The following is a 23,457-nucleotide window of genomic DNA, read 5'->3' as shown; positions in this document are numbered from 1 at the left end:
AACCTGGGCTGTGTCTGATGTATTCAGTCCTTGAGCTCCTCTGAAAAAGAAATACAGCTTTGACATTCTATGTAAACAAACAAAAAGGTGTTTGCACACCTCTTTGTGGAGAAACAATTGAGCTGTAACTGATGCTGCCTGCAAGGTGTGTTTCTTCACCCAGAAACTCACCTGGAGACAGCAGTGACTCCACAGGTTTCCCATGCTCAGGTATCATCAGTGCTGGCTGTGAAGGAGCTCAGCTGGTGCCAAGTATCCACATTTCTGGTCAGGACATGAGGCCTCACAGGTGCCTGACATATCTGCCAAATGCTTCCTTTTTACAGTGCCATCAGGGTGGTCCTGCAGTCATCTCACTGTCCCACTGTGTGACTGCCAAAGCTGGTAAGACCAAACTAGCTCACCTTTCTCCCTGTCTAGATGAAAATAGTCCAGGCTGCTCAGACTTTATGTACACTCCTGATAAGCAGAACCCAGGAAGGGTCCAAGACTCGCCATATCCTCATCATGTGCACCTGAAGAAAGTAATCAGCACCCGAGTACTGCACAGTGAGTGTGCAATAGGCTGACTTCTGGCTTTACAATGAGAGTGGGCAGAGTACTGCTGGGAGAAATTTAAGAGGAAAAATCACAAGAAGATCAAAGAGTAGAACTTAGCATCAATAAGATACTAATGAAAAATCTGATTGCTGGACTTAAGGAAAAAGGAGTTTGTTTTAAAATACATCAAGAACACCAGGTTATAAGAATGGGTCAGACATGAAGCTGGGCAAAGGTGATAAACCTATCAGTTATAAAAGTAAAGGCAGAGTATTTGTTGAGGTTTTTTGTTTGGTTTTTTGTTTGTTTTGTTTTTTTTAATATAGAATTTTATTGCTCTACTCCCATTTTACAGCAATGACAAAATACTTCTGATATTTTTATTAGTAACTGTGAGGATCTTAAATGACAGTTATATGTCTTTTAAATAATTAAGCATTGAAGAGTATTTAAAGAGTTAAATAAAAAGTTCTTTTTATTATTGCTATTACCTTTTAAACCTGTTTTGAGATGTTGGGCAGAACTGAAAATGTTGTGCTGTTCCTAGAGAAATATGGAAGATGACAAAGAGGTGACTGTAAGTTGATTAGTTCAGTTCTGCAGGAAAAATCCTGGGAAATTAGATCAAGAGTAGAGCTAGGATGGCAGAATAATTGATGTGAGTTATCTTTGTATTTGTGGAAACAAAATATTTTTATATAGAAGATACATTTTTAGATGAACTAGAGGCTTGACTGATAAAGATAACCTTTTAGAGATAGACATCAATTTTTTTGTCTCACTCCATTATATTCTGATGGTACACAATGCTGTTGTAGACGTATCCTTCTTAGGAATGATGTATGTCATAATGGCTTTAAAAAGTTACTGTCAGGAATGAGAATTAATCCTTTAGTGACACTTCTAGTGTAATCCTCCTGGCAGGTGTTCACAATGGTTAAGACCCACCTGGAGGAAATGTAAAATTACACTAGGAAAATTTGTGTGAGCCAAAGACTGGGGTAGTAAGGAGTAGGAGTGCCAGGTCAGTCTAGGCCTCTTTCTTGTGATGTCTCCTTTCTCTGAACAGTCTTTTACTGGAGCCAAATCAAAAGTCTGCCATCTGAGAGATGACAGCACAGATCATGCTTACAAGATGGGGATTATATTCTGAAAGCCAATGACTATAAAAAGAGCATTGGAGTCATGTCAGAATCTCTGTGTAAAAGAGACCCTGCTTTAAACAGCATTAGCTCCGCATGCTGGTTTTCCAGAGCCAGTGCTTTGCAGATTTGGGGAGAAGCTGAAAGTGGTTCAGAGAGCCGTGGCAAATATGACTCAAAATCTAGAAGAGCTGCAATTCCATAATAGATGTGATGAGTTCTTTCTGGCTTCTATGGTCAAGAGAAAATGAAGAATGGGTGTTGATCAGTCTACAAACACTGTGTGGTAACAAGGCTGTGAAGAGAGGCTGCTGGAACAGCTCTGTCTGGTGGAACTGGTTCTTCTGTCTCACGTGTAGCAGCTCATGCTCACCAGTCTGCTCCATGACTGATTGTCCACCTCGAAGCAGATGTTTACATGCTGTGGTTTGTCAGTAAGTGTATCACATGCAGATGTGGAAGGGATTGCTGACAGTAGATGGTGCTTTAATTTAGCAGAAAGGAGGAAAAATGCAATTAAGTGGTTTGAGGCTGAAACAAACACATCTATATTCAGAACAGTAAGAGCATCCTAACAGTAAGTGGGAGAGGATAGAGGGAAGTGTCTATAGCTTGCAGCCTTTGGATTTCAGCACGATATTCTTCTTCAAAACATAAAAGTCATGGCTCAAAGACAACTGAGTAGAGAAATTATAGTATTTTATCCAGCAGTGTGGTGTTTAGGACATCAAACTTCCTTACTGTAATCATCAAAAGAAAGTATTTTCATCTGCAGTTGCACTTGGCTAGAACTGAACTATGTCTTTTTTCCTTCTTATAGCACCTTTTCCTTAAGAGGTTTAGTCACCTAGTTGGGTGTACTCAAAGATGAGCACTTCCCTCCTTTGCACAGTATACTTCCTGAACCAGATCTGTATTTTTTTTCTGTGTCATTGTTTATAAAGTTCTTTCTCTGTTGTGTTTTGACTGTTGCAAATATCCACACTTCTTCAGCCTTAGGGATGCGAGAACTGGGCTAATAGGTCCATCTACTTGAGGAGGTTTTTTTCTTTTGGAAAGGCTGGGATCTGCAGTGAAACTTTATATGGGCTGCAGAAGCTGTTCCTAGGTGTTTCTTGGTGCTTTAATTCTGCACATATATCCAGATAATGGCTCTGTCAGCGAGGTAACCCTCAGTGACTTAGCTGAGTCTTTAAGTGTGCTCCAGTCCTACCCTGCAAAGATGGACTCCACATAAGTAGAATTTTCCTCATACTGCTCATTAGACAGATCACAGCAAGGACAGCCTAGGACAAGAGACCACTCAACTGTGCCTGGGACTAGGAAGGCCGCCTAGCCCAGAGATCTGCTCCACACAACTGATTGCCTTGGACATTTTCCGAAAAAGGCTCTGCAGACACGTATTCCTTCTGTGAACTACCAGAGATGAAGGCACATTGCCAGAAGAGCCAGCTGCGTTTGGAATTAGATGGCTGGAAAGAAGTCCTCTTGCTGACTTCTAAACGAAATCACTTTTTAACATCTGCTGCAGAGAGTTCTTGTGACTCACAGTTCCACCAGAAACCATTCTCCTCCTTCTTTTTCCTATTTCTTTGTTAATTAAGGTTATTTTCCTTCCCTTTCCTCACCCATTACGCCTCCATATATGTTTCCTACTGGACAGGACTGTGGAGGGAGTCCTTTTTCTAATCATTTAGTAGATTTCTGTCTCTTGAAGTCTTATAATAACACAATTTTGCACTCAGCAAGGTGAGCACACCCCAGATAACCTGGCAAGCACTCAGAAAATTGCTTGGGTAGAGGACTTCCTCACCAGGCCTTTGGTTTATTGTTATATCAGCGCTAAATGAATAATTAGAAGGTTTAAGTAAACAGATGGGTTTGATTCAAACCCCTCATACCAGGGGTGTGGGGGGAGAGGAGCTGCTTGTCCTGACAGGTCATCTCATTAGGCCACACGTGGTGCAAGGTGTTGAAAGCAGTTTGTCACATGTAGTGCCTGGCCATGATGGGGTGAGTTGGGGATGATGAAGCGTATCTCTGTCCTCCCCTTAATTTTTAATCTTCCAAAAGGTTTCCTGTAGTTCTTAAATTAGTCCAAACTAAATTTGTCCAGGTTGGTGTGCCTGAAGTTATGTTACAAAAGTCACTTGTTTCCTCTTGTTTCTTCCACAGTCTCAGCTGCCGGCGATGTATTATTGTGGGAAATGGTGGAGTACTTGCAAATAAGTCATTGGGGTTAAAAATTGATGACTATGATGTTGTTGTCAGGTGAGTTTTTGGCATAACAGTTTTCTTGTCGTGTTCAGTTTCTGTGTTGGGCTCTACAGGCAAACTAAACCTACACTAGTGCCAATATTCCTGTCTATGGAAGCACTAACTAGTATGGGATGCAATGGAAAAAAAATCACGAGCATAAAAAATTTTGTTATAAATGCTGGTCACACCAAAGGATAAAAAGGTACTCCTCAAACACTGTTTTCCACAGCTCTTTGGGCATGTGGCCTCTCCCATGATCCCACTTGAACCTTCACTTCATAGCTCTTTCATAAAAACTTCTTTTCTGGTGCCCTTAGGTGGTTAAACAGTAAAACATAGCATTAGATCTGCTCCCAGAGGGAAGTGTTATTGGTGATACCTACACTTCACTCTTAGTATGGGAAGAATTAAGAATAGTGCAGCAGAGGGTCCCAAGAAGCAGTAAACATCCATGAGTTACAGTAACAATAACACACCTGTAGGTGCATCCTAGAAATGTAGCTGCTTTGCCCCTATTTCACTGCAGATGATGATGCTGAATAAGGGAGCAGAAGCAGAGTGCCATAGGAATGGAAAGGACCACAGTCAAAATTAGGAATTTGTGCTTTTTGCTGAGGACCTGGATCATCGCCATCTCAGAATGCTTGAAAAACAAGCTGATATGTGAAATCACAGGTCTAGTCATAACTCTAAGTAATAAATCTGTCAAGTCAGGGAGGTGTTCTGGGTGACTGGAGATTAACAAACATAATACCTGTACTAATGGAGAGTGAGAGAGTGTGTGTAGGAGAGCGGGGGGATGTGCTCTGGGGAGCTACTGACCCATTAGTCTGACTTGAAAAAAATGCAGAGCATTATAGCAGGCTCTGAATCATGAATAACAAAATACTATGATGGTAAATAGGAAAAGTGGGATAAACTGCAGTGTCAGTTTATAAAAACTGGTTTAACGCGGTCTAAGTTGGTATTTTTTTTTCCTTAGTAAAATAACTGATTTCGTATTTAAGCGAATGTAGCTGACATCATCTCTCTGAACTTTAGTCAACCATGAGACATGGTGGCAAATAGCAAATTCTTAGCTAAGGTGGAAGAAAGAAAGGGATTAGTAGAAGAATTTAAGGCAGAGTGAAGCATTTAGCATGGTTTCCTTTCTCTTCCATGTGCTAGAATAGAACTTAGATTAATAAATACCCTCTAACTCTGGACAAAAAGACCAAGAAGGTCCATTCCAGACCTTTTTTTCCTGTGATTGGTTCTCTGCTTCCCCAGCAGTGCTCTGGACACAGGGATGACTGTTCGGAACAGGACAGAACTTTTACAGCCCTTGTCCTAGTTCATCCCACTATCAATTGTTAGTGAAGAGCTCTTACTACTCGTCATGGTCTGGTGACTTGCAGTTATTTGAGATGAATTAAATTTCAGTTGCAGCCTTTTCTTGGGCTCAGACTGTTCAAGAACTAGCAAGAGAATAGTTTCAGTCCATCTGGACTAAGCCACCCACCAAGATTTATATCAGAAAGTCCACTATTTAATTTCCAAACTAAAAGTTAAGCCTTTTCTCTCCACGTAAATAAATCTAAGTCAGTTTGCAAGCTCAGAGGATAAGAGGGCAGTTAAGCACCTGTGCTATTTGTGGCATGGTTAAAGGAGAGAAAAGTCAACTGTAAAGGTTAAATGAAGCCAGGTGCTTGGATGTGGGACTGAGGATGTGAGAGCAGACTTCTTAAATGTATCAAGCTGCTGCTTCTCTTACTCCTCTGGAAGCTGGGCAAGTCCCTTGGTTTAGAGCATCCTTTTTCATGGGTTCCAAAAATCCATTGAAGTATCAGATTTGGGTAGTAGAAGGTGAATTTTAAGGGGAGAAATGTAGTATATTTGTGGACATGGGAGAAATCCATTGCTATGTGGAATTTTTTTATGCCTTGTATGTTACGGTTTAAGGATCACTAATTGCAGCAAGAAATTTTGGTATTGTGGTGAAGAGAGTCAGATCAGCTTTGACAGTTCTAAAACAGCTTGGGCTGAGTTAGTTACTGGTTTTCTTTGGATATTATCAGATTTCATTGCAGATGTTATTGCCAGCTGTCAGACTGTTTACCTGGCAGGAGCCTGTTGCAGCAGTCATCAGTGCTCTGAAATGCCTCCTTAGCATAGATTGCAGACAGGATCAAAACAAATGTGTACCAAAAACTCCTGGTTAGAATGAGATAGGGATTAATTGGTTTATAATACGTTATTAATATTCAAGGGGGTCTTTATGGTGCCAAGGTTAGGAGTTAGTGTCTCTAAGCTCCCTATGTCATTAGGAAACACAGAAAACCACTCGGAAACCTCTTACGGAGAAAACTGCCTGTCCATGGGTAGTATGAGGCCTGGCATCCTAACTGAGGTTACCTAAGATTTAGCTGTGTTTATAAGCACCAGCATGTCCCTTCTGAGAAAGGTTTCAAGCTGTCTCGTATGCACCTTCGTGAGCACAGTTCGTAGCTGCCAGAATTTTTCCTGCTCCATTGCCTGCGCTGCCCCTGGGGCACTGACGTGGGGCTGACAGTGCTGGCTCGTTAGCAGGACTCCATCACTATGACTCCATCAGCAGCTCACATGCTGGCTCTTTGCTGGAGACCTGAGTTCATTTTACTTGGGGAAATGGTTTGTTTGGTTTCCTGTCTAGATACAAAGTAGGGGTCCCAGATTTTGGGAGCTTTCACAAGGTAAGAAGCAAAGCAGTGAACCCAGCTGCTGGGGGTGGGGAAAACCCTGCCAAAGAACTATGCATTGACATTTGAAATGACTGCAGATACTGACCTTTCCCTCAGCTTCAAGACAAATATCTGAATATCTGTTTAACAAGCTTTCTTTACATAGTTCTTTGTTGTATTTTTCTCTGTTACCTTTAGAGGCACGTTCTCTGGGGTCATCTGTCGCAAAGAGATGCAGGGCCTTGAAGTTTAAAAAACATCCATAGCAAAAGGGAGTGATGTGTGAATGTGCTTGCTGTCAGCAACAGGAAAAAGCAAGGGATGGCTGGCTGGGAGCACTGTTCTTGCAAACAGTCAGGTCTAGATACCTCAAAGTCAGGGTACAAAGCAAGGGTTCCTGCTTTGTAGGTTTCATGTCCTGTATAAATTGTGGTGATGCCAATTCTTGTTTTCCCTGTAATATTTTATCCCTAATTATAAAGTAAGTGTTTTTATTAAAAATACATAGGAATTGATTCTCCTTAATTTTGAACTTAGTTTTAGGTTGTATACAGGGATTTTCTTGTACTGAAAGGTTTCCCACCTAAAATGCTTACCCGGGCTGAAAAAGACAAATCCAGATCCTCATTAACATTCCTACATGAAAAAATTTGCAGTCCATAAGCACTTTCCAGTATATTGAACCTACCCCAAGTCAAGGAGGCTGCAATAATTCAAGCAGGCAATGTAGTTCCATCAGGATCTGCTGTTTGATGTCAGCAAGATTTGTATTTCAAGTTACTTGAAATTTCCTCAGCTTTGGGTTTCTAATTTTGAAAAGAAGTTCTTAACTTTAACGTCACGAAAGTCGTCATCACTGTTGGCACCGGATCAGTTTGGTTTTTGAAGGTAAAAAACTTTGTGCCTGGGGAGTGTTGTAACAAAAGCACAACTAAACACATAGCATTCCCTTAGAAATCAGCATGGCCAAGAGCAAAGCTGTGTGTCTGCTTGGGTGTTTTCAGATTGGGATGCACTTCCACAGCAGAGACTGCTCCAGGCTGGTGAGACTGCAGTGTTATGGAGTCTTCCCCAGCCGCACAGCCCAACCTCTTCCTTTTTGCTGGTGGTGCGGGGCAGTTTGTGGAATTAAACGAGGTGGACATTGTTCCTCTGTGGTTTTTTTTAAATTACTAGCTGGTTTAGTTCCCAAAACGTTCTTACTGCAGGCAAGATGAGCAGTGTAAGCTCTGCACTGGAGTAGGGGCATGAGACCAGTTTCAGCTTGCTCAAATTGCCATCATCCATTTCAGCCCAGCCTTGCAAAATCCCTGTAAGACATCCTGGAAGTGATGGGATGTTAAAATATTAATGTTAAAATATTTGTTTGTAACTTTAAATTTGCAAGACACTATATTTCAGTTTCCTTTTCCAAAGCTTCTAACTCAATTTAAATCACGGGAGTGGATACGCAGAATTGGGTTGTATTGTGTTCAATGAAATAATTTAAATAGCGTCTGTTGTCACTTGGTATAAAGCTTGATAAACGTTTGTGTTTAACACAATGTGAGTTAGCATTTGATGCTGTAACAGCTGTCCAGGGAGCTCTTGCCCAGCAGTGATTGCTGTATCATCAGCTTGGTGGAGTGTGAGTGGGAATCCATCATTGTGTCTTCTCTGGTCACCCCGCAGGCTGAACTCGGCTCCAGTGAAGGGCTTTGAGAAAGATGTGGGTGGTAAGACAACTCTCCGGATCACGTATCCTGAAGGTGCAATCCAGAAAATGGAGCAGTATGAGAAGGATTCCCTGTTTGTTCTGGCAGGATTCAAGTGGCAGGATTTCAAGTGGCTGAAATACATTGTTTACAAGGAGAAAGTGGTAAGAAAGAACACTGTCATCTGACATTGTGAAGGTCACCTTGTTGGAACTGGTGGGCAGATGTGGTGTCACAGTTGTATTTTGGTCTGAGGAGAGTTTCTCTGTGTGTCCTACTTCATTCAAGTGGAGGCTTTTTTTTACCTCCATGGACTCTTCAGATTTAATTAAATATGTTTTACAGAGACATCTCTCTGTAACCTGACCTTGCATCACAGATGTGGCTTTTCTATTCAAGATTATGTTAGTGTGTACTATGAACAAGGAATTTATTTTTTAATTTCTTTTAAAGATTATTTAAAAGGACAAGCTTTTCCATACATTTGGTGGGCTCTTATGATTTAAGAGCAGAGGAGGCAAAAGAGCCATGGCAAGGAGAAGAAATGGGGGTTTGGAGGTGAGGATGGCACAGGAGGCTGAGGAGACAACAGCAGCAACACAGCTTGTTGACAAACTGCAATCCATAGACTTAGCATGACCCCTTGGGTACCACAAGCCCTTAAATGTTGCTTGGTTATTGTTTTACTGAGATTCATGATATGTGTTTGCCTAAAGAAGACCACTATTGAGTCTAATTTTAAAACACAAGTGTTGAATCCACTACTATCCCCATGTAAATATTTTTTCCCAATCAGTTGCATTAGTGTCTTTCTGAAGTACTACGGACCTGTTACCAGTGAGTTTTGTTCTTTGTAAGTAACCCATGCTAAATAGAATCAGACTGTAATCAGTGCCATGTCACTCAGAATATAGTTTGTCTTTATCTGTTGTCATGAAATCCAGAATAAGTGGCCTTTATTTGGGTATAGTTATTGTTTTACAAATCGTATATATGTGTGTTCAATTGTTCTTTCATGGTTTTTCAACAAATAGCAGACAAACAGATAAATGTTCAGAGGGTGGGGTATTGTATCATGTCATCAGAGACAAAGAGGGGAGGCTGGCAGCTCACCACACACAGAATGAAACAGTCTGGGAGTATAATTGTATATGGCTGTTACAGAGATGGCCTTAAGGGCTCATACTTTGCTCTTGTCTCACTCTGGCACCGATTTGTGATTATTCTTCTGGTACAAGACAGATGAAGTTACCTGTCAGTCTCTGGGCAAGCACGAGTAGGCTTAATGAGTCAGTAGTCATTTTCTTTGGTTTATGCCACTCTCTTGTTCTTCATTCTGGGTAAGGGAAAGCCCTGGCGGTGTCAGTGCCCTGCAACCTGAGTGCAGTTGTAGGGACTCCTAGTGTTTAACTTGAAGTTTAAAGGCTGGATTGGTTTAATTGAATTTTCACCTGATGCTTGCAGTCATGTGGGCATCACTGGTTTCTGATGTGGTATCCCTTGCTCCTGGAAAGATGCAGTGAATAGTTTGTTAAACTTGGTAGAATAGTTAGGAGATCAATTGCAGTGGTCTTAACTGAGTGTTTCAGTGCCCAGCTTGGCAGAGAGCAGAAAGAACCTGAGCTTTTTGCATCACATGTTACTTCAATACTCTTGTGGCTGTCCCTGTATCCTTCATTTCTTTGGAATAAACACTCCATTTTTTTTAATTATTGTAGGTGATATTTTCCAGATCTCTTTATTTCCTCTTGCTCTTTTGGATGCCTCCAGTTGATTCATCTTTTTCTTAATGAGCAGTGCCCAAAAACGTACAGAGTACAGCAGAGAGGAGCAAACAGCTACTTCACTAGCCTTACAGTTCTTACTCTTTTTACATTCACTGGTTTGACTCCCTTTTCCACAGCAGCATGGGATTGAAGGTGAGTGTCCAGTTCCTTGGGACTCTCATATCAGGAAGAGCTGAAGAGCAGCTACATCTCCAGCTCCTCACCCTGTCCTTGTGTCTTTGGCTCTTTCTGCTAAAGAGCAGCACTGTGCACTTGTTCCTACTGATTCTTTCTTCCAGCATATTTCTCCAGTTTGCCAAGTTCCTTTGGCAGAGCTTTCCAGCATACCTGCCATTCTTTCCAGATTCATGTTCTCTGCAATTTAATAAACATACCTTTTACTTCATCATCCAGGCTGATAATGAAAACACTAAATAAAGTTGGTTCCTAGGCAAACCCCAGAGTAATAATATCCTTCCATTCCTACATTGAGCCCACTGAAAACTCCTCCCGGGTAGTTTTTTTTGGCTGCTTCTGAGCTTGTATCATATAAGTATAATTAATAAAATTTTCTGGCAAGTTTGTGAAAGTAATATGTCAGAAGCCTTAATGAATTCCAGTTTGTGTCTTGCTTCTCCCCTATGATACTTTCTTTTCCTGTATAAAGAAATACTTTTGTTTAAATTTTTTTCTCCCCAATAATGATTCACTCATGACAATTCCTGGGTTGCTACTCAGTCTTTGTTATTTTTTTCTGATGCTTACAAATAATTAATCTTACTATTCTGAGAACTGGAATCAGAGATCAGCTCTCTTCCTTTTTTTTTTTTTGCCTTCTTGGTCTAGGCACTATTTTTGTACATTTTTCAATCTTTTAACACCCTACCTGTTTTACAAAAGTTCCCAAAGGCAATCATTGCTGGTGTTCAAGGCTGCTGAGACAGTTCACAGAATACTTTAGGATACGATCCAGGTGACTGGAAAACATCTGTCTTTTCCTCTCTGGTTTGCTCTCTCTCTATTTGAGGCTGGGATCTTGCTGTCACTGGCTTTAGTTGCAAGCATGTGGCTAGCACAAGTGCTTTTTCTAGTGGAAACCAGTACAAAAAATGCTGTCTCTTAGCTAGAGATGGAGAGCTGACAGTGCTGTGGGAGTAAGATGTAGGTGTCTGTTAGTATTTTTATCAGCATGTGGTAAGTTCAAAGTGACAAATGGCTGTCCGGTGCTCTCTGTGGAGAGTTTCTGTTTCTCTCACAGCTGCTTGCCAGGAAAAAAAGGAAGTTTCTTACTTTCCTGGACTCATCTAAAGTCACTTGCATGACCTAGGAGTTCTGTATGCCACTGTTGCTTATTCCTTGTCTGGCATTAGGCCTGTCTCTCTGGAAGACTTCATCCCCACTGCAAACCAATGGCTACAGTCAGGAGTCTGACCTCAGAACAGAGATAAGGAAAATGGAAGCATCCTGCTGAAGAACATAACTTCTGTGGAAGAGGACACATTCCTCAAAAAATGGGCCAAAACTCTGTCCCCTGATGTTTCCTCTGTTCCTGAATGTTGCTGGCAACTGCATGTCTTCGTGCTAGTGTCGCAGGTTGGCTATGAGAACATGAGACCTTACTTGGACCTGCTTGATCAAACATTTTGGGCCAGGTACTAGGATCCTTTCTTAGTCCTCTCTTGAGTAAGTGAAATCAAAGGGAGAAAGAGTAAATGAATGGCAAATGGGTTTATTGCTGGGGTCAGTGGTCAGATAAGCTTACTTTCCCTGCAGCTGAGAGGGATTTGCTCTATGTTATATTAGTCTTTTGGCAGCATTTGCATTCTGAGAACTGGATAAGTGCTTTGTAGAAAGGAGGATTTTCAGGAGATGTTAGAAGGAAGAATCAGTTATGCAGAAGCAGCAGCAGAACAGCATGGCAGAGGATTTGACATTCAGTCTGGTGCAACACCTGGCTGGAGGTCTGCGTGATGCCTCGGTGCCCTGGAAGGCACTGTATGCAAGAAGAGGGGCACTGGAATGTGGACTAAAGAAAAAGAAGAATCTTGGCTGCTTTTTATTCCATGCTAAAACAGAAATATCTGGAAGTGAATAAAACTTGAGAGAAAAGATTAATCTAGAAAAAGGACAGACTTGGCTAAATATTCACACTGCAGCAGCAGTAAAACAAAGGTAGCCTCTGCCACAGAGTTCGGGGTGAGCTGGCACTCAAAATTGTGAGTCTAGTAGCAAGTTAGGGCAGTACTCTTTCACCGAAGGGTACAGACCTGTCTTTAAGAAGGTGAAGGGTGGGTGAATCTGAGCAACTAAAACACCGGTAATCTGTTTTCAGACATGTTACAAGGATTAGAATAAAGTGAAGGAGAAAATAACTGCACTTTTGCAACAAAATGGGGGAAAAGTAGTGTGGGATGGAGAAAGTGACATGTTCATCAGAGGGGAGGATTGCATCATTCTGACCTAATGTGTTGCTGTACAAGGAAAAGGAAGTGAGCTGGAGTCCCACAGCCTGCAGTTGCGGGAACCCATGGTTATTGCAGAAGGGTCACAGATGTGAGCTGCTGGTGACTGCTCTGATAGTACTGACTTGATGGTATTGCTGCAGGAGCCTCCTGACACTTCCAGACACCCCTTCTCTGATTAAATGACTGCTCCTGGTGCATCCCCAGAGGTGGGTTGACTCAAGGACAGTTGTTCAGAACAGTTACACTGTTTCCTGAACACTTTTTTTTTGCCAAGAGATGTTTCCCACACATACTGTGATTCTCCCTTCTGCTTCTCCCTACTGTACCATCCCACATCACCCTGGGACCCTCAGTGACAGAAGCTCTTCCTGCATACCCAAAGTACCCAAAGAGGAATTACGGGGGGAAGGAGGCTTGGCCATATACTGTTCTTCTCTTTTAAAACAAGGGTCAAAAGATGAAGGTTTCTCTACTGCATGGAGAGTAGATGCTTCCTGAAAGAGAGAGATTTACAAGCTCCAATTATGCAAACCAGCCATCACTGCCTGGTGCTGAGGCTGTTTCCAGGGTTGTTTTTTTGCCCATCATTAAGTGAATCAGGAGTTCTCTTGCTTGCTAGGGCTCACTTCCCTGAACACCTGGCACATGGTGGTAAAGCAGCCAAGTGAGGGCAAAGGTTTCACAAGAAATTGGCAGCTTATAAGCTTCCTTCTCATGTAGCAGTGAGCCTGCAAATGCTTCCAGCAGGAATCTCTGCAGCCTTTGCCAGGAGGAGTCACTTGTGCAGTAAGTGCCTGCGGCACCTTGGAGCTCTCTTTGATAGTGAAAGTTATAGGAGCGAGTGAGCACCTGCCTGCAAACCAGGCCAAGTTCTATTGTCTGTCCCTTGCAGAGGCATGTCTCTGGCAACTTGCACATGGCAGTGATGCCATCTGAAAAGCAGTCATCCTCCAGCAGTGGGCACAACATAGCCCCCTCCTCCTTTGTCGCAGCATCTGACTGCTGCTTGTGGACATTCTTTGGATGTGGCAGCAGCGGAGATGTTTTAAAACTCTTCATTTGTGAACTACACTTCTGTTTTAAGTCAACAGGTCACTTCTAGTCCTGCTAAAATGTATGTTATGATACCTCCCTGCCTTGATCAGCCTGTTTTACTGTGCTAGAGCCAAGGCCAGATGCCTGCCAGAGCCCTCCCTGTCTGCTGAGCTTTTGTTTAGAGCTTCTCTTCTTGCATTAGTTAATGGCTTTCTCATGCTATGTGTTTGCTGTGAATGCCACAGGCTTGTAGTACACTGGATTCCACAAATTCTGAAATAGCCTTGTCTGGGGGCTGGTTTGCATCCCTGAAAAAAAACACCTGAGGAGCTACCGTGCTCCTTCTATCAGCTTGAGGAAAATAGTGAGGCTGTGAATCTATCCCTGATGTCCAGTCCCAAGTAAAGCTTCACCCACATTCATGTATCTCCAACTTCTATGGAACCTGCAACCATCACTTGAGTGGGCAGTTTCTCTGGGTCTGGGCTAGGGAGGAAGAACCTGCTTTTCCCAATTCTGTCACTTGCCTTTTTTTGACAAATGGAGTGTCTGATACCACTGGCAGTTTCACTCCAGAGTCTCCTTCTGCATTGCAAATATTCTGTTGCCCTTTCTGCTTCCCAGGGACTTGATGCTTTAAAATACTGTATATATAGTCAGCCTTTTCAGTTTTTAATGGACTGTGAGAAAGAGTCTTCCACTGGTTTTGGTGAAGCTGTAAGTCCACCTTAAGGCATTGTGAATGCAAAGCTTGGTTACACATCTCTGATGCCTGATCCTCTGCTGAGACAGAGCTCTAGTGCAGCTGCTTAGAGATATGCTGGGGTAGGCATTGCTTTGCATCCTGTTTTCCTTGACTCTGGGTGGAAGGAGGTGGAAGCTGGACTTGTTGCTCCATCGTAAAAGGGAATAAGCTTTTGAACTGGGATGTCAGCTTAAGGGTTATTCAATTTCTTTCATAAATTTGAGTTTTCACCTAAATAATCTCTTCAGAAGTAGAGTAGAGGCAGGCATGGCTGGTGAGTAAGATTGCCAGTGTGCCTCAAGGACATGATGAGGCTTGCACCAGGATAGAGGGAAGAAAGCCTTTTCAGTGGTGACTTTCCTGTGGTCCCAGTACATGGTCCAAAAGGCCATTTCCACTCACATGGAAATGACCATGAGGGTATTTTAGGAATTCATAGCAGAGAATACTTTATCACATCATTGGGATGGTTCAGTGCCTTGGTCAAGGCAACTGAACCATTACTAAATGCTGAAGCAGAGAAAATGCCTCATAATAACGTGAAAACAAGAGGCAGGTTCTTCTGGCGCTTATCACACCTCTTGAGAAGAAGAGATAGGGGAGTCTGCATGGTGTATTTTCTGGAGATTATTCTGTACTGTTTTGACGGAGTAGCTAGGAGTTAGTCTGTTTTTCTGAGAGGATTTGGGGGACAATATTGTCTTTTTAAGGTTTGATCTCTGTCTGTGCAGAAAGCCTCTGTACTGACTGAGAGGTTGTGCTCCCAGTCAGGACCTGCTCCTCCAGTTCAGTGCATTGGTGGGAATGGCCCAAGGGAACCAAGTATTACTTGCATATGAGAAAAGCAGATTCTTCGCTCTGACTGCCTAGGAGATCAGAGCCATTTCCAGAAGATGTTAGAAGTATGAACTAGTGCCCTATTTAGAGAAGATGAGTCATTTTTTTTCCAGTCATGGTTAGAAGAGAGGCTGGAAAATATGTAAGTATCCTATACAAAATCCTGTCCCTGCTGACCAGAAGAGGGAGAAGACCTTGGTTCTGTATTCTATAGTTTTTAAAAAGCTTTCAGGTAGCCCTGTGGTGAGGACCATACAGGAACCTCAGTAGACAAATGACCCAGTTTGCAACATGGGCCTTGGGGGAGACTTCCTGGCCATATTCCCAAAGGAGGGTTGTTGGTGTGGAAAGTGCAGGCTGGAGCTTGCCCTCCATACATACCTGCATGCAACAGCATAATAAGATTAGGCAGGTCACTACAGAGCTGAGAGCTGTTCCCACCCAGGTATATTTAGTGTGTCTCTAAGTACATTGTCAAGCATCAGCTGGCGACAGGGGCTGCTTTGATGCTGTTGCAGTGTTTTTTCATAGCATTTAATATTATCAGATTGATGCACGCTGGACAACAAAACTTGTCCCCCTAGACTGGATAGCCATCAATATCCACAACTCTGTATCTACGTTTACCTAAGCTTTTCGGGCAGATGAAGAAAATAAAAAAATAGCCGTAAGTAAACTATTTTCTGGATGGAAAAAAACATAAGTCTGTGTATCAGAAGTTTGCAAAACATTTGTGCTTGTAGGAGTAATATAATTCATTACCTCAATTTTAAACAGTTTCTCCTTAAAATTCAAATAAATATTGTTGGTGTGCCTGCCCTTCCAGTCATACCCACACCATGCATGGGTTTTGTCCAGGTGTTTTGGTCCCTTACTTAGTTTACTATTACCTAACTCCAGTCTTCCTTGCATTATACTTCCTACTAAAAGATGAGAAGCATTTACTCAAACGAGGCTTTGGGAGTCCTTAAAGAACCTTGATCCCACATCTTCCAAGACGGCATCATCTCCATTTCTAGCTCAGTAATCCTATCTGTGATGTGAAAATCAGAGAGGTCCGGTCAGATTTTTTTCTTCTTTAGTTCCTTTCCCTTCACATCATTTGTAAATGAAGAGACGTGAGCAGAATTTACGACCTGAAGAGACTGAATCATTGCCCTAGTAGGGCATCCTTTCTGGGATTGCCTCATCATCCTGCTTCTTCCTAAAATTCCTTCCTAAAATTGTCATCTTCTAATTTCTTCTGATATCAGCTGCCACCCAATTGACAGTTGCTGTCCTTTGCTGGGTATTTGATCACTTCTTCCTTGACTCAGCCAAAGTCAAACAAGATGGATAAGTTAAGGAGCTACATTTTTTCCATATTTCTTCTTTAGAAAAGCCAGCACGAGAGAGGGACAACTCAATTGCTTGTGCAGCTGTCTTGAAAAAGCATCAAGAGGGTGCTCTTATTACACTCACTCTCTTTAGCAGGTTCTGGCAATATTCACACATCAATATTACACACATCCTGGTAGGAGCATTTCAAGGTCACAGTGAACTCAGGCTATAGTTGTTACTGATCAAAGATAGGCTTGGAATATCTGAGGCAATGTAAAGAAATTTATTCCAAATCTGATGCTGATTTTAATGAAACATACAATTCCATCAACAGCAGAGCTAACAAAATTGCTTGATTGCCTGCGGATTTATGTCCTCCTCCCTCATGCCTCTCTCTTGCACTACAATCCTCTCAGATTTCCCTCACCTTGTAAGCACCCAGTAAGCTCTACACTCCTGTTTATCCCTCACTACTGCCTAGTAGTTGCATGCTGGCCAAGGTATGCATGTTCACTGCCCTACATACATGACTGGGCACCTGGCAGACCAGATGAACAGATAAACACTGAGCTCCAACAGCATTATCTCCACCTGGCCACACATGCAGACATGCAGGTGTCTCTTCCATCCAGACTTGCAGAGCTTTACCACCAGTGCAGCCCATCCCTGCTAAGGATATTGTACTGGCCACGTGTGCAGCAGATGTTCCTTCACAGAGGAGAAATGATTTGTGAATCTGCTGTCTGGAGACAGCAGAAAACATCATCAATGGGGAACCGGAGACATCGCCCAGAGGTTATCAGCTATTCATGCAAGTGTTAGTAGAATAAAGATGTTCTGTGTTAACACTTCAGTAAAGAACTATAAGAATCATTTGAATTCTGCAAAGCCTCCCTTAGTCTAAGAGATTTGAGTTCAATTTACTTAGCTTATGCTAAATAAAGAGATTTGGGGGAAGATTTACTTTTAGTCTCTCTCTGACTACTTAGAGGGAACATTTTTTATCAGAAGACTTTAATTTAGTAGGAAGAAATATATCTGAAGCTAGTCAAATGACCAAATAAGTCACTACATTTATGTCAGTATAATTATATTTGCTACCTCTGCCCTACAGGCTTGATAAATTTGCTCTCAAATTCTTAAAATCGAGACTGGATATCTTGGTCAAGTTCCACTCAAGCAGTACAAGAGTAAAGGACTAGAAGGGAAAGTTGCTGATGGAAGGAACACTGCTCCCTGCTATGGAGGTCTTCCAGGAGGAGGATGTCAGCAGGCTCTCTCTGGGCCTTTCAAGCAGTGCTGATAAGAAATAACAGAATGAAGGTTAGGAGCTGAAGCTAGATAATAAAAGCATCCAGGACAGATGTGATTTCCTAGAAATCTGTCCTTATAACCCTCGAATGGAATATTTACAGAGGTGAGCACTGACTGCAGACACCTTTAAGTGTAATACAGACTTAATCCAGTATCTGGGAAAATTGTAGTTCCCAGGACAGGCTGCACTCTTCTGTTGCCTTCTTGCCATCCTGTTCTGTGACGCTGGGAATCCCTGTCTTCACTCTCTGTGACCCATTTGTTGACTGTGAGAAGCAGGAGAGCAGGCCAGTAATACCCTTGACAGCTTTGCATGAAAGTAAGTTATTTGCTTCATCCAGTTGTCTGCAAGGGTCACAGCAAAATTTTGTCTTCCTGGGGCATAATTAGCCAGATTTGTTTCTGAAACCTAAAGGATAAGGTTTCTGGGAGCCTCTGAGGTGAGCAGCTTCCAGCATAACAAAATTCCCGAGAAGGGCCCTTCGGGAAGCATTGCAACACCACAGCATGCTCAGAGTTCACCCCTGTGCAGTATGAAGATTCACAGAGGAGGGTAAAAACAGTGATTTGATTTTGTAAATAAAACCACCTGCTTTCTATCAGTGGCTGAAAAGAGAGTCCCCTTTCACAGCTCCAGGAATTTTGCTATTTGAATTTTTTTCTCTCTAAACTAAAAAAAAAAAAAAAAAAAAAAAAAAAATCTGAACAGTAAATATTTATCTAAGATGTGTAGTCATTAATATGATCCAGTCTTCAGTCATTTTGAATGGTGTCATGATGACAGATGTTAATTCAGAAAGGAATAGATTGGACAATTTATGCCTGAAACACATGTGTTCCCTGGCAGGCTTTGTGGATTAATTGCATAGTTAGTCCTGTCAGAGCAATTTGTAACATTTTCTTTGCCTCGAAGCACCAAGGGCTCCAAGACAGGGGGCTGACCTATATCTCCATTTTTCTGTAATAAACACTGAGGTAACTAAACTTCCCGCATGCTTTTATCTTCCTAAATTTATCCCTCCCCCTGTGCTCCAGCTGTGTGTGGTGCTTCTGGTTCTTCCCAAGGAGAACAGTTTCCTTCTGCAAGGCAGGAGGATGCTCCTGTGTGCACAGGGTGTAAATCCCTGATCTACTTCCCTTCTACGTTCAGCTTTTGTCCACATTAGCACTTGCAGGTATTTCATGCGACCACTTGTCCTTGCAACAGAAGTGAAAATAAACCAAGCCATGTGAAGGTGGTAAGCAAGAGAGACCCTGAGGTCTCACTTTTTTTGGTAGTATTTGTATTCTTACAGTTGCAAATGTATGTTATGTGTCTAAAGGTGTTTCTTTTCTTCTTGGTTAATACCAGGTTTGTAAACTTGTTAGTATTTTATTTATTTATATACTCAGAGACATAAACTTTAAGTAAAATGGCCAAGCTGTTGGGTGCACAAGGTTCTTGGTAGGTCTGCTTGGAAGTTTTTCTCAGCTGGTCTATCAGTTGTGTTCTGGCCATTTTCTGTTAAGTGAATGTTGCCCACAGCTGACAAGTACAAAAAATACTGACCCTGGCCTAGGCAATCAGCACTATTTGGAAAAAACTCTTAAATATAAATGTTCTGTTTGGATTATAGTTTATTTAAATTCTCATCTTTTAAGAATATTAAATAATGTTACTTAGAAGCTCTTCTTTTGTAAAACACTTATTGTTAATGCAGGTCTAGAAAATAAAGTAGGTCAGGAGCCTCCTGGCATCTTTCCAGACTCTTGTTATTTTGACCTTTCTGCTTTCTCTATCCTGCTGAATAATTTGTATATATTCTATATGAACACTCAGTGAACATACAAATTATTTGGCTTCTCATTTCAGCAAAGATGCCAAAATAGGAGAAGACAGATTTTCTGTGTACTCTTGCTGTAAAAACAATGTACAAATTTCCCTAGAGACTCACTTTAAGATAACTTAAGAAAGCGATGAGGGTTTTTAGGCCATAATTCTTCCTGTGGTGATCCTTTAGCTTTTTTTGTTGTAATGTGCCAAGAGTTTAGTCTAAATATGTGTTGCTTAATGAGTCGTTGTTTGTATTCAAACTCATAAACCAGCTCAGCTCCCTACAAAAGACTTGGCTGATGGTTGTCCTTAGATGGCCCAGGATGCCCTCTTGCTTTGTCATCAAAGCCTGCAAAGCCAGCATTTTAATCCATTTTTTCTCTTTTGTGCAGGCATACTGTTCTAAGTGGAGCAGGTAACTGTGAGTATAGGGATCCCCTTATGTTTTCTATTATAAGCAACGAGGAAAATGCTCTGTCGTTTTATTACCCTGTTGGTTTTGAGTTGATGTTTTCCATGCCGTGTGCTTGGCACAGCTGGGAAGTTCAGCTAAAATAACTTAGCTGTCTCTCAGGATGAGGCTACTGCAAATGCAGTTTTGTCCCTGTTAAAAAAAATTTTAAAAAAATACTCTCCGCTCCTGTTCTGCTGAGGTTCCCTTCAGGGCAAAGGCTAGGAATTGGTTAGGCTGTGTTACCACAGTCTGCTGTGGCTCCTGCTGTTCTGTGAAGCACCATGGCTTGGGCTGATGCTTCATGGAGGCTGTTGGATGCTGTCAGTGCTGCCCTGCTTGCTCTGGGCATGGTCCATCAGACCTCCCCTGCCCTTCAGGTGCCCTTCCTGTAGGGTTACTTGGTACACAGCATCGTTTCTAGGGATGATGGAATGAAATAGGGTATTTTCTTCAACTGCTTCTCCACAAAGAGCCTGGGGCATGAACTGGGAGCAGGCAAGCTCTTCTGGGCTCTCAGGAACCTCTTCCTCTCTTGCCAGCCACCTGGGCAACATGATGGAGCAGTAGCCTGGTCTGGTGCATGGCAGGAGAGTGAAACAGAAGTATTAAAGGTTGAAGAGTGATGGATACTGAGGAGAGCAGAGAAGGGAGTAGCTAACAGCCAGCAGGGAATTCTTCAAACACATGCAGGTTTGTTAGGTGTAAATAGTTCAGAATAGGACTCTAGGACGTAAGAGTTAATTTTTTCTCCTCTCACAGCTGATCTAGAATACAATAGGTTACTGGAGCTTGTAGTTGCACTAAAAGGACTGTGCCCTGGGTTTAATTGCTCCATTTTTTGAGTTTTTCTTGAGCTGTTTGTTGGGTGTTTTTTTTTTAACATATTAAGTTACCCTTTAAAACTTCTGTAAGAGTTTTTTAAAAATCAAGCTGCCACAAGTTAGGGAAAGCAAAAATTAACTTTGCAATTTCAAGATTAATGCAGTTCTCCTGTGCAGATGTTATCCTTAATTACATAATTACATCCTGGCTGTTTTAGAACACAGCTGTCTGTCTAGTGGAGAGGGAAGACTGAGTCTTAGACTAATTTCTGTAATGTAAGACATTCAGCTTTGGCATGAGTAGTTGCAGAAGCTCTAGAACATGTGGGTAGGAGAGAGGAAAGGAGAGGGAGAAGAATGGTCTCCTGATTACAGACACTGAGGATTTCTCTTGAGTAGGTGTTTGGTTCTTTTTTTATGTGATGTTGAGCAAGTTAGATCAGAATTTCCCCCAAATATGTTTGAGTCTCGTGGGGTGGATATGCAGGAGAACTGAGTGTTCAGCAGCAGCAAAGTGAATGGAGTTGTGCCATGAACTTAACAGATGTTCTGAGAATGTAGGGTTAGGTGTCTGAAGTAGAGCATTAGGAGGCATAGGAAACTCCAGGCATTCAGTTTTGCCTGCTTTCTCCCCTGTAAAATGGTTTAATACATGACAAATATTGCAGAGATGTTCTAAATACAAAAGTATTGTTTGTAAAACACTTACATATATGCTGCTATAAGAAAAAATCTGGTGGGAAAATTAGAAAGTCACTGCTGACAACAGAAATCCTGACCTCAAGTTGCAGGGCTGGCTTTCTTCAGCATTTTCTAACTCATGGATTTGGCCTCTCAGCCCTGGTATTTTTTTGGTAGATGTTAAATGATGTGTCTTAAACTATGTCATAAAAAACAATAGCCAAATAAAGGGCCTGGTCCCTTATGGGAATGAAATACCCTGTAATGGTGATATTTTATGCCCAGCTCTTCATTGAGATTTTTCTGAAACTGTCCTACTTCAGATACTTTTTCATTGGAGGAGTATTATTATTCACAGACAAAACCCCACAACACAGACATATATTATCGAAATCCATTACTTTTACTTAAAACTTCCGTCTTTCGAAGATATTTCAAAACAGGAATATTTCTTCAAATTTTGGCTCAAAATCAAGCTTACACAGTGATCAAAAGAGTCTGTAGTACAGTCTATCCATCACCCTGTTTGCGCATTGTACAAACACATCTTCTGACACACCGTCTGTGAGCTATCATGTATGCTTTGACTTGTGAAACACAGTATTCATCAGAATAATCTCCAGTGTTTTTATGCAGCTCATCTGAAATGTTCCAAGTTCTATTTTCTTCACAAGATGATCTTTTTCAACAGTGTTTTGTTATCTTAAAACTGTGAACTGTATTTTGCTCTGAGTTACGCAGATAAAGCTGTAGAAATAATTTTTTTTTTTTTTAAGGAATTCCTTTCAACTTACAGCATAGCAGAAAAATATATTTGCTCTTCAGACTCTTTAGAGCTGGTCTTGGCTTTGTGCTTCCTAGTCCTGTGAATCAGGATATGACAGTTGGTATTAGACCAGCAGCACAGGAGGCCCACGTCTGTCTGTGTTTAGGTTAGAGTCAGCACTCAGTTCTACAGGTCAAATGAAGTTTGAAATTCAATAGGCCTATTTGAACATGCTTTACTGCTTATTTGTAATATGCTTGCAGGTAAAGAGGACATAAGATGCGTTCTGACAGCCAGAGGGATGAGCATGTTGCTGAGTTTTAGGCCACTGATGTGCAGCACACCGGTGCCACATCACATCACAGAAAGCTGCTGCTTTCTGAGCTGGTGTCTGTGGATGGGGCAGTGTCCAGCTCCATGTGCAGCCAGGGTGCCACGTAGTTTATGTGGCACAAAGTTTAAAGTCTGCAGCCACTACTTAGAATTAAGTTTCTCTTCTCTCATGTTTTGCAACCTGATTACCAAGCCTAAAGAAACTAATCTCTAGCCAATGTAGTGAAGTATTATTAGCTCAACTCTGTTGATGAAGTATAGTTAGATTTTTGCTTCCAAAAAAAAAGAAAAAGTTTTAGCAGTACCATGTATTGATGTAGTACCGAAAGCATTAGGTAGAAAATATTTTCGGGTTTCATAATGAGAAACATTTGTAAAAGCTAAATTTGTGGCAGTAATAACCTGTCAGTTTTCTTGTGTGCTGTGAGGTTGTTGGGAAATGGGGAATACCAAAAAGGGAATGGCCTGGGAAATTATAACTATTTGATTTTAGACTTGGTCTATTGTAGGGTGTCTAGTGGGGTGGTCTAGTGTACGGTATTCAGGAGAAGACACAAAACTGGTAAAAGATTAGAAGTATCATAATGTTGGATATTCCAAGGCTCCATCTCTCCTGACAGTGGGGCAAAGAGAAGATGATGAAAGAGCTTAAGCACAATCTGCAATGCTCCTGCTTCAGGCAGGGCAAGAGCTTTTCAGTGGGGCAGATAAGTGTGGAACAAAATGCTCTAGAGCATTTCTAGTCTCTAGAAACTGAAGATAGAAACATTCAT

At 41.7% G+C, this 23,457-nt stretch overlaps 1 protein-coding gene across 33 annotated transcripts in view; it reads left to right on the top strand.

Moving 5' to 3' along the window:
* Nucleotides 1–23,457, top strand: part of ST3GAL3 (ST3 beta-galactoside alpha-2,3-sialyltransferase 3) — a 190,386-nt gene that overhangs the window by 134,582 nt on the left and 32,347 nt on the right. For 17 of the 33 annotated variants that reach the window (XM_071750348.1, XM_071750364.1, XM_071750355.1 and 14 more), the window contains 3 exons: nucleotides 1,925–2,116; nucleotides 3,858–3,953; nucleotides 8,312–8,498. In XM_071750348.1, the coding sequence (XP_071606449.1) occupies nucleotides 1,925–2,116; nucleotides 3,858–3,953; nucleotides 8,312–8,498 (475 nt within the window). The remainder of the gene's footprint in view (nucleotides 1–1,924; nucleotides 2,117–3,857; nucleotides 3,954–8,311; nucleotides 8,499–23,457) is intronic. The other 16 variants (XM_071750374.1, XM_071750380.1, XM_071750372.1 and 13 more) reach the window with 1 other exon arrangement.

Source organism: Heliangelus exortis, chromosome 8 (genome assembly GCF_036169615.1).
Source record: "Heliangelus exortis chromosome 8, bHelExo1.hap1, whole genome shotgun sequence".
NCBI classification, from domain to species: domain Eukaryota; kingdom Metazoa; phylum Chordata; class Aves; order Apodiformes; family Trochilidae; genus Heliangelus; species Heliangelus exortis.
The sequence above is the reverse complement of the archived record's forward strand: the minus strand, read 5'-3'. Positions and strand labels throughout refer to the sequence as shown.